This window comes from Pyrus communis, chromosome 2 (assembly GCF_041283825.1).
Source record: "Pyrus communis isolate YQ-2024b chromosome 2, ASM4128382v1, whole genome shotgun sequence".
NCBI lineage: Eukaryota > Viridiplantae > Streptophyta > Magnoliopsida > Rosales > Rosaceae > Pyrus > Pyrus communis.
Window position 1 is genome coordinate 1,836,961 of NC_142566.1, and position 12,087 is coordinate 1,849,047.

At 34.8% G+C, this 12,087-nt stretch overlaps 1 protein-coding gene and 1 pseudogene across 2 annotated transcripts; one reads left to right on the forward strand and one right to left on the reverse strand.

Moving 5' to 3' along the window:
• The first annotated feature begins 8,116 nt into the window (after nt 1-8,116).
• Nucleotides 8,117-10,741, forward strand: LOC137748865 (scarecrow-like protein 3 pseudogene; annotated as a pseudogene). The gene is made up of 2 exons (XR_015953734.1): nt 8,117-8,398; nt 9,083-10,741. The product of XR_015953734.1 is annotated as a scarecrow-like protein 3 pseudogene (transcript).
• Nucleotides 10,742-11,059: 318 nt separating this feature from the next.
• On the reverse strand, nt 11,060-11,758 carry LOC137746419 (dirigent protein 22). Its single transcript, XM_068486438.2, has one exon. It carries the CDS (start codon nt 11,722-11,724, stop codon nt 11,167-11,169), a length of 558 nt encoding a protein of 185 aa, XP_068342539.1. The 5' UTR covers nt 11,725-11,758; the 3' UTR covers nt 11,060-11,166.
• Between the last annotated feature and the right edge of the window lie 329 nt (nt 11,759-12,087).

Genomic DNA, 12,087 nt, shown 5'->3' on the forward strand with positions numbered 1-12,087 from the left:
TTGGAGGTGCACTAGTTTCTTGGAAAACCAAGAAACAATCTACCGTTTTGAGATCCTCAGCTGAAGCGGAGTATCGTGCCATGGCTTCAGCTACATGTGAGCTTACATGGATGAAGTACCTATTGGCTGATCTGCAAATTGATCACAAGGGTCCGGCAAGGTTACACTGTGACAACCAAGCTGCACTTCACATAGCTGCCAATCCCGTTTTTCACGAACACACCAAACACATAGAGATCGACTGCCATGTTGTTCGAGAACGACTGCGTTTTGGGATTATTTCGACAGCCTATGTACCTACTGGACAGCAACTTGCCGACATATTCACCAAGCCACTTGGACAGTCAGCATTCCGTTCTCTACTTGGCAAGATGGGTGTTCTTGACATTCACACTCCACCTTGAGGGGGAGTATTGGACGACAATATCGTCCCCTTGATATTAGGAGTAGAATTGATCCGTATGAATCAATGTAAATCATCTTTGTTTCCTTCCTAGAATAGACTTCTTTGTATTATATAAGTCTTGTATTCAACTGTGAATTAATAAGAAAGTATTCAAAGTTAATTCCCAGACTTCATATTTCTAAACCCTAGCCGAGTTATCTTTCAACAGGGATTTATATCAAGTCAAATTTTGAACATAAAATTTAAATTTTTGCAACTTACGTGATATTTTGATATTTTTTAAAGTTTTGTTCGATATATCAAATTAAATTATTATTTTATTATTTTATAAAATAAATTATTAAACTAATTAAAATTTAATAAATGACATTTAAAGTTTAATATGTAACCTATTCACCTTCGTTGATTGAAAAGAAAAAAAAAGTAGAATAATTGCATCGGTCAACTTAACATTAATTATAATAAATAATTAAACTAATTAAAAATTAATAAAATACATTTAATAATTAATAAAAAAAACATTTGAAGATGCTGTCAAATTTGACAACAACCTCTTTTGTTGCCAATCCATGTCATCACAACATAGGATTTAATACTTCGGTTGAAGAATATTAGTGTGATCTTTTTTTATTATTATAATTGATGTATACATTTTAGCATCTCATGTGGAGATGCTCTTAGGGATCTATATATAAAGCCAACAATAAGGTGAATACTAGTTTTTGGTGTCACAAGCAACAAAACAATTGGACAAAAATACCCCTCAAACAAAAAACTTCAAAGGCAACCCAAAATAATGCGACAAATGCGGGAGGGATATTTTTGTCATTTGAACAATATTTTTTTAATAATTAATTTTTTTTGTATTGTTTTTTTTTAATTAGTACCTCACAGTAGGCTAGCAATAATATGATTCAATCAGATGTTCATTCAATATTATTTTCTCCATTTTTAAACATGTTCAAAATATCTTAAGAGGCGTGTAATGCCGGTTATTAAAAAAAAAAAAAAGGTCTTTCCCACGCGAATAATAATGTAATTAAATTAGATGTCAAATGATTGTTTTTTTTTTTTTTTTAACAAACGATATTATCTACACTAAGGATGAGGAGACTGGGCTTAGCCTTACAATGGGCTAGTAATAATATAATTCAATCAGTTGCTTATTAAATATTATTTTCTTTATTCTTAATGTAAATTTTATAAAGACCGATTTTATTATGTGTATTCAGCTGCTTTAATTAGTTTATGAGTGGTTTCTTCTAGCATGATCTAAGACTATTCATTTACTTCAAATATTTAACTTTCATTTTGTCAATTTACGCATATAAATGCATTTAAAACGTGTAACCGCACGTAGCACACGTCCAACGGGCTTCGTACCCACAAACTAAATGACCATTTGTCCACCAAGGAGCGGACTTGGTGAAATAGACATTGTCTGTGAAGAAGCAGACTACCTACACTTGTGCAGAAAGATCTACATTATTGTTCTCTTTGATTCTTTTTGGGCCTTTTCAGCACAGCTTACGGCTCCCCATATAACTGGCCAACTGATATATTACGTTATCGAACTATTGATTCGATCGTTTAGGTGCATGCTAATTGTAATTACGTATTCTTGCATTAGTAAAATATTGGCCTATAGTAACTAGTTCACGTGGTTTATGAGACGCTTCCGGAGAAACACCATGCTTCTAGTTGTCTCAATTTTTTGTAATTCTTGAGGGTTTTGAGACACTTTTAGAGACAATATTTTGTCATTCTGAACCCAAATCAAGATTAGGATTTTGATTGTATACTGTTGATTTGCAAAACCATTTCTAAATTATTTCATTCATGGATATTTACTTTGCATGGGATTTTGAGGGTGGAGAGAAGGACAATGCCGACGACCGTTGCAGTTGATTTTGACGGAGGAAAGAGAAATGAAGAGGTATGCCCAAGTTCATCATTATGGCATCATCGATATATCATTGATTTATCATTGTTCAACTATTGTTATGTCATGCTATAACATTAGTTCTTGTCGTTCATGCTGTTGTTAGTATTGTAAAGAATTATTTTAACACGCTTGTATCATAAGAATTTTTTCGAGTTTTAGCTATCTCATTTTATTGAACTTTTTCTATAAAAAAAAAAATCCACACAAAGACACCCTAGAACTCGACCTGTGCAAAAATGGAATTTTAAGGGATTAAGTGTGGTAATTTGAGATTCAAAAAATAAGCCGGACTAATTACACTAACACCTCTTGAGGTTTTTCGTGTTTTCTCAACAACTCCTCACATTTGATAAATATCACTAATATCCCCTGAAGTTTTAATTCACTTTCACATAACCCCTTCTAAAGACGTATATACGTCTTGTAGTTATTTACTTAAATTAAAAAATATTTATAAATAAATAGAAAAAGAAATCAAATTAAAAAGAATCACATTAAACATTAAAAATGGTCAAATTGTAGAATTCTTCTTGGCTTTGAATTCTAGGATGCGTGTGTGTTGGGTTTTTGGTTTTGGTATTTGACTATTGGTGGGTTCCTTCAATATTTTCAAGTTTCATAATTATTCTCTTTATATTTTTTCGGTCTGATTCATACTCTCTTTGCGAGAATGGAAGTAGAAGGAAGAAGAACATATACTACGACAACAAAAAATTCTTCTAATATTGTTTATAACTTACCGGAAACAAAGATTTCATTTGATCATATTTAATTCTCAGAAATAAAAAAATCCACCAAAATACATAACAAAAAACAATCGAAATTGCAAAGACATGTGTTTTCTATTATGATATGACAACAATGGCCAAAGCAGCGGTGTTGAAGAAGTAGTTGCAGAGGCCGGCGAGGGAAATCTTCCACGATAAAGAACAACGGGTTGAAGGGTGTATTAATATAAAAATGGTCTGTGCATTGGGTCGGCGGGTTTTCTTCACTAAACAAGGGTGATTCTGATCAAATTGTGGCTAATAAATAATGGAAAATCTGGCTGATTGCCGTGCAAACATGTTAGGCTGCGACCAGTCTGCACGGCATCATTGTTGGGTTTTTGGAATGTTCTTGCGATCTATTTGTGGTGATGACTTAAGGACGGGAACTAGATCCTTTGAAAAGAATGATGATCTTGAAGCATCTCATAAGTAGACGGCTTCACAGGGATTCTTTTGTTTTATTTAATGGTGTTTCATGTAATTTTATTTAATTCAACATTTTTCTAGACTTAATTTTTTATTTATAAATATTTTTTAATTTTAAGTAATTAATTACAAGGGTATATCTATCTTTCAAGGGGTTATGTGAAAGTGAATTAAAACCTCATGGGGTGTTAGTCATATTTCTCAAACATAAAAGGTTTTATGAAAACACAAAAAATCTCAAGAAATATTAGTATAATTAATCCAAAATAAGTCTATCAAATGCTCCTCTGGGCTAGCTGTAACCCAGCCTATATATATATATATTGGCCCACATACCCATCCACATCCAGCCCAATTTCTAGTTCACCAACCCGTGATTCCGTACGGACCACACCCTTAAATGAATTTTGTATAATTTGGAAGATCCAAAAGTTTTCATGGCTTTTCCTTGCTCGTATTTGAGCTATAAAATTGGAAGTTCCACTAGTATCTCTTAGCGAAACTCCTGTATTACATTTACTAGCCACATTTCTCACAGACGAAAACCAGTTCGAATCTTGAGTAGGCCTCATATAAGTTGTGGTGAGTAAATGCGATCATGGTACCTATAATATTGTGACTTCAAAATTATCTTATAACTACCACGACGGGTTAAATACGGAAGTCACTGTAATGATTTGATTGAAAAGAATTGAGTAATTAATTTTCAAACAAAGTAAAGTAAATCATTTATTTTTTGGGAGATTTGAGACCAAGTGACATAAGTACACGACGGGACGTACAAAATCTGTTTGTTGATTTGGATAAATGATTTAGATATATCGAGGGATCGAAAATATATGATGGGAGATTCAAAGTCATAGTACCAAAAATAAATAAAAAATAGCTCATCTTGAAGACAATAAGTATTCGAGCATTAGGGCGTGACGTCACTCAAGCTTGCCTCCTGTAAGAAAAAAATCAAGCCAAGTTTTAACTTGAAAAAAAACAAGTCAAACTTACATAAGGAGAAACTAGAATTATAGGCCCTCTTGTTTTTGTTTTTACCCCAAATTCCATTCCTTTGCAAGTCTAACTGAGACTTAGAGGGTTTATATAGTCTTGGTACAATGTAATTATCTATGAAAATCCATTTTAATTAGCATTGGTTGGCCATATGGTCTATTTTTTGCTTTGGTAAACACTACCATTAATCATTGTTAAGACCGATATATAGTGACGTTTAAGACACACACTCACGGCCTTATTCGAAAGGATAAAAACTAAAACATCAAATATTGCTTATCATTGAGCTTTCGATTTAATTTGGGTGATATCGCCTAGATGGTTGGCTAGATCTCTATAACATATCTTCTTTGTTTGTTTTTAGTGAAGCTTTGAAGTATACTTCTTATGGATTTGCTTGACTCCCAAGAAAAATACAAAATTAGAAAACAAAGAAAGAAAACCAAGGTAAGAATAATTTGACAAGAAACTTAATGATCCAATTGCTAGTGAATATGACTACATTGTCTTAGGGAAAACGTTTTTGTCACCCTTTTATACATGCTAGCCTCTTGCCACGCACTAGCTAACGCATGTGGTAATTCTCTTTTTTTTTTTTAAATACTGATTTTATAGTTTTTTTTTTATTGAAAATTCAAAGAAATAAAAATAAATTGTCCACTATGTGGGATTCTTTTTATTTTTTAGAATTTTTAATTAATTTCTTTTAATTTAAAATATTGCCATTTTAGTACTTTATCCCAATTAATTAAAATTTTCTTTTAACATTCTAATTAGTGGAGGGCATTCTTGATATGCTAAAAGCTTCACTATTTTAGAGTGCTGATTTTATGTATAAAGATGACTTTATATATAAAGAAGAAGAATGGAGGCTTTCTTCTTAGGATTTTCGCTTAGCCTTGCTAGGGACATTTTCATATTTTCACAACTTCAAGAAAATTAATTAATACAATAAAATTTAGTATAGATCGTAACATTTAAATTATATATATCATCATAGAATTGAAATATGTAATATAAAATTCTATATATTTCATTCTCCGGCATTCGGTACTTAAACCCTAGAAACTTAGAAAATTATTAAATTGGATTCAATTGTATTTCCTGACTATTGCTCTATTCTGAGTTTGACTTCCCTATGCAGCCTGTAAATGCAAACAAATGATTTACAAACAACGATACAACGGAATTGGAATTTTTTGAGACAGAAACAACTGACAGATGCTCAATTTTGTCTACTTATATTTGGCACAAGCCATGCAAGTGCTGGCTGACTCATATCTCATTAGCCTCCCACATCCACATATATAGTATATATCATGGAACATTGGTTGCAAATGGTACCTTATAGCTTTACGTTGAATTGTATAAACCGGCTAAAGAAATTTCAAACATAAATTTCCAATAAATTAAAGGTAAGATATAGTGTCTTCAGTAGTTTGTCACATTTTCTTTTTGGCATGTAGTAAGTTTCACACGAGCAACATTTGAAACTTAGAGTTTAGTTATTTGAACAGTAATTATGGTTTGTTACGCACCTATTAGAGGTGGGTATGCCCTACTAATCCAAGGGTTTGGGGCGTGCATGATATGACCTCAACATGAGGTGATAATGAATATCTCACCTCTTGATTTAAATCTTCATACAACCAATCGTTTTAATACTCTGCTTAGTTACAAGCCACACTACAAGATGCGATAGTTTAGATGTACTCTTATTTCAGTATTACTAGACCAAATAATTATTCTTTAGTCGCATTTCAATTTGATTTTGAGACTTGAGAGTTAAAATAGAAATATTATGCAATAGTTTTTCCTAGTTTTGTATAAGATCTTTCTTGAATGAGAGCATAAAAATACAATTTTAAGCCTATTTACGCACCGACTTGTTTGTTATATAGCCTTCTTGGTGGGATCTCTCGTTTTGGATTGGGGATGGGTCACCATGGCTCTTGAGCTGGATCCGAGATGATCTCCTGTTGGCGTGGTAAATCCTTGATGTTTTAGGGCTCGTTTGAAACTGCTTTTAAAATGACTGAAACCTTTTTTTTGAAAATGTTTTTGAAACTAATCTTTAGTAAAAATGCAAGTGATTCCTTAAAAAAAAATACTTGAAGTGCTTCTTGCAAGAAGCATCAGTCATTTTAAAAACACATCCAAACGAACCCCTAGGTAATGTAACTTTAGATAATGTGCCTTAAGGATGATGTTATGTAACAATTTTGCAGGTTTTAGGGATTGTGTAGATTCTCTTTTTCCTTTACCTGTGGCCTTTTTTTATGTAGTTATACCCGAAATAAGGTTTTTCAGAGGTGCTTCTTTCAACACATTTTTGTTTGATATACACCTTGTTCTATCTATTGAATGATAGGTTTTCTCTAGGAAAAAAAAGTACATGTAACACTAAGTTTCTTCGAATACTGAATACTGACCATGAGTTAGATATTCAAATTTTGATCAATTAAAATATGGTCAACAGACTGAATGGATATTGATGAACTATACATTCTTTTTTTACTTCACTAAAGTAACCTATATGAGTGTGTGTCTCTTATAATGTAATCGCAATAGTTCATTGTATAATTTGACACATATATTGTTGAGAAATGGTATCCGCACCAGCTCTTTATATTTTTTATTTTTTATTATTCACATCTTTGTTTTATATTCATTGATTCTTCTTGGATTAATAAAATCCAAATGTTAGATATAAACAGACGTGTGCACGGTGAGAAAAGAAACGTGTGAAAATCACTTCTCTATACGTTTTTAAATGAAATTATTCATTTGTCAAGCCACTTTTCATAGCATGAGCATGATAGAATTTTAAGTGAAATTGATTGCAGAAATAGGAAAGTTATTTTTTTGCAAACAACAAAGTGAAGCATAGACGTACCAGATGCAATGATGTTGTATACCACTAATACATGATCAGGTGGCTTAAAGTAGGTTGCAATTTGATGTCACTTGATTAACTATACAAAGAAACGTTCAGACATGGGACTGGGTTAGGGTAAAAAGTAAATATTGAAGCCATGGGGGTATGATATTCTTCCAAGAACTCCCACCACCACCACCAAAGTTAAATGCTCTATCTACTTGCTTTTCCTATAATTTACTTGTCCCCTTGTCCTAATGTTAGAAGAAAGTACCAAGTGGATGGTGTATGTCTGTGGAAAGAATCCAAATACAAGTTTTGGATTTGGAGGCACTTGGGAGGCTCCTCCTTGCAATCCCCACTATTACCCACTAAGCAACAAGCAAGGGTGTTGTTTTGTTTTGTTAGGACATGTTTGGAAGGGCATTGTGTTGAAGAATAGTCCCAAACTTTGGCCAGCTCTTATTCCCATCCATTTCACTTGGTGACAAATCCCAAGTGAGAGTGAGAGAGAAACAAAGTAACACACCAAACATTTTAGATAGAGAAAATCTAGAGAGAGAGAGAGAGAGAGAGAGAGAGAGAGAGAGGGCACTGTATTTCAGAAATTCCATATTCCTCTGAACACCCTCCAAAGGACAAATAAAACAAATTAATGACGACAAAAGGCAGCCTCTAGTATTGTCGCCAACGTAACGCAGCCATGGAAAAGTCCTTCAAAACAAGAGCTTTTTTTGTTATTTCACTCACTTTGCAACAAAACTTCACATCACAAACACAAAACCCTTCTGAGTTTTCTCAAACTCCACGCCTTTGATGCAATACTAGGAGGAGGCTCCAGCCAGCCACCACCATTTCAGGAAACTTTTCTGAGCTTTCTTTCCATTTGAAAACCCAGTTAGGAATTTTCCATGTCGTTTGAACTTGGTGGGTTGTTTATTGGAGGAACTGACTAGTTACTTTCTCTGGTAATTCCCGGGCTCTGTGTATCATTGTTTCTTGCGATGTTGAAATTTATATTTTTTACGTCTGCAGTTGTTCATTTGTTGAGATTTTTTTTCTATTTTATGCTTTTTTGTGTGGTATGATGTTGTGTAGGGCTTTTTGGTTGATTTGTTGATGAAAAAAGTAGACATTTTAACTTGTAAAATTCCCAAGAACTTACGTTGTTGAGTAGCAAAGGAAATATTTTTGGTCACTTGTTAATGTTTTTTCAGTTTTGTTAACAATGGAATCATTTCCGAGAACAAAAATCAATTTTCATACCTTTTTTTTTTCATTCTTTTGCTCTGTTTCTCAGAAACCACCAGATTCGTTACATATTTACAAGGATTCATGATTAATTTTTCTTGTGTGTTATACTTAGATATACCAAAGTCAGGTCTGTGTGAAATTACAGGTATGGTACTTTGGACCTCGTGAGCTAGGTCAGTTGGTCAAAGTAGACGAGTTCGAATCCTCAGCCCCATAGATAAGAGTAATTTAGACTATTGTTTGTATTATAGGTATGATACTTCGAAATTTCAGGTCGAATCTAAGTGATTCATTATTTGGAAAACAAACATGTGGAATAAAACACTGAAATCAAATTCTAAATAATTTATTTCCTCAGCTGCTTTCTTACTGGTCTAATTCTTGCTGTTTTGAAACAGTTCTGGCAATCTGATCTTCTTCATCCCCTCATTGTTTTCATCGTTAATTGAAAAAATGGCACAAGAGGACGGGTCACCAGTAACTTCATCAGCGCTGCAGTTCTTTCCCTGGCTATCTCCTGGGATAGGATCTCCATACTCACCATGGCTCAGGGAGCTAAAATCTGAGGAGAGAGGTTTATGCCTGATCCAGCTTCTTTACGCCTGTGCTAGCCATGTCGCATCGGGTAGCATCGAGAATGCAAATATTTGGCTTGACCAGACTTGTCAGCTCGCCTCTCCTGATGGTGATTCAATGCAGAGAATAGCCGCTTATTTCACTGAGGCACTTGCAGACCGGATGCTTAAAGGCTTGCCCGGTCTGCATAAAGCGCTTAATTCAACAAAAATATCATCAGTCTCGGAAGAAATTCTTGTTCAAAGGCTGTTCTTTGATCTCTGTCCTTTCCTAAAGGTTGCATATGTGGTCACAAATCGGGCCATAGTGGAAGCCATGGAAGGGGAGAAGATGGTTCATATTATCGATCTTCATTCATGTGAGCCTGCCCAGTGGATTAATCTGATTCAGACGTTAAATGCACGACCTGAAGGCCCGCCTCATTTGAGAATTACTGGCATTCATGAACAAAAAGAAGTATTAGACCAGATGTTCCTTCGGTTGACAGAAGAAGCTGAAAATTTGAACATCCCATTTCAGTTCAATGCTATAGTTAGCAAGCTAGAGAACCTTGATATCGAAAGTTTGCGTGTCAAGACTGGAGAGGCTCTGGCAGTATGCTCCATACTGCAGCTACATTCTCTCTTGGCAAGTGATGATGATCAGAGGAGGAAAACACCAATAGCATCTAAGAACCTGCAGAAAGTCCTGCATATGAATAAACTCACTTTAGGAGAGTGGCTGGAGAAAGATCCAATTAACGGCAGTCCCGATTCTGCTTTGTCCCCGCTATCAAGTGCTTCACCAAAGATGGGGAGTTTTTTAACTTCTCTTTGGGGCCTTTCGCCAAAACTAATGGTAATAACAGAGCAAGAGGCAAACCACAATGGCCATACATTGATGGACAGGATCATGGAAGCATTATACTTCTATGGAGCACTTTTTGATTGCTTAGAGTCTACAGTATCGAGATCACCAATGGAGCGACAAAAGGTTGAGAAGCTGCTTTTCGGAGAGGAAATAAAAAACATCATAGCATGTGAAGGAACTGAGCGAACGGAGAGGCATGAGAAGCTTGAGAAGTGGATTTTAAGGCTTGAGTTGGCTGGGTTTGGCAGGGTGCCTTTGAGCTACAACGGAATGTTGCAGGCTACGGAGCTGTTGCGTGGCTATGACGGGTACAAGATTAAAGAATATAATGGATGTGTGGTTATTTGCTGGCACGACAGACCTCTTTTTTCGATTTCAGGCTGGAGGTTTAGGAGATACCAATGATGTTGATCGACCATCCGGGGATTGAGTGCTGTTTTCTTTTTCTTTCTTTTGTCCCTTTTCTTGTTGTAAAGAATTTTAAGCAGTTCTTCCTCGCCAACTGCATAGTGTCTTCCTTAGAAAGGTTCGGAGAATTTATTCTCTGTTCTAAATTTTTTTGTTATCTTTTAATCTGTATGCTTTTTTGTTTTCTCTTTCCATACAAACACTGATGTTGCGCCTTTGGCATATTTTCTTTAGGTTGATTCTTTGTTCTATTGATACTTCAAAGTCAAACATATAGGTATTTCAAGAAGTGGAATATCACGGCATTCCTATTCAAGATATTAATTCTAAATCAACTTGGTACTACAGTATAGCGGAATTCCTCTCCGTTTGTAAGTTAGAGACCTTAAGTTTGAATTACGTGAATGACAAGTTCGTTAACAATTTATGATCCCCACCCTCTCATTGTAAATATATCATTGCATATATATATATATATATATATATATATATATATATATATATATATATATAAAAGATATTCTAAATCAACACAACATAGATTCATGAAAGGCAACACAACTAATAACGAAAAAGCAACAAAATTATTTGTACTACATGTACTGACCACATCTCTGATTGAGATGATATGATACAATATCATTACACTTCAGTAGTGCGACACAGACACATTGTACTCAACAACAGCATCTCCAGTTTTCATGCTCATCGAAAATGTCTTCGCCAATGCATAGCCCCGTGCATATTGGAAAACCCCAGTACCTCCAACGATAGGCATCTCTCGGATGGCTTCCATAAATGGATTCCTCCCTAGAATGCTTACGGTACTACCATTGTACATACCGTCTAGAAAATCAAAGTTCAAGACCATAAGCAACCCTGAGTCATGCTGAGAAGCAATAGCATAAATCCCCTGAGCTCTCCCCACAAGCTTTGAACTAAGCTCTGGCCCTTCTGTCAATGGATTGTCTGCCATGAAAGTTGTTCCGAAACCACCAACTGACTCGTTTGGTGGTTCAACAATTTTCATGGCAGTTGGGTTCTCGCCGTCATGGATGTCATGGAAATAGAAGTGAAGGCTGGTAGTTTTCTCCATTCGTTTTGCAGATAGGGATAAAAGAGAGTGCTCTGAGAATATTCCATGAATGGTAGTGAAGGAGGTTGACAAGATGATGGAGTAGCAGGCAAAAGTGGCAAAACAAGCCATTTTGGTTCAGTTTTCAGTTGTATTGTAAGTGTTGAAAATGGTTATTTATAGGATGGTAATGGTATAGAAGTGGGGAATGATGTCTCTTCCTTAGTTAAGAGTGTGGATTCTTTGCATGCGTTCTTTGTTGAATAAATTATAACCCCGTGCTTGGTTTTCGATCAACAAGAGAGCAGCAGGGCAATGAATATAATTTTATGATATCTTCAACATAAATTTTATGAGTCAGAACACTTGTCACTTTAGTGTACTTTTCCACATGGTTGGTTAATATGTCTCTACTTTATGGTTGGTTAATAAATAAATAAAACCAAATACACATAATAATTTGAGTGGAGATAACATTACGTGGTAGTCTTGTTT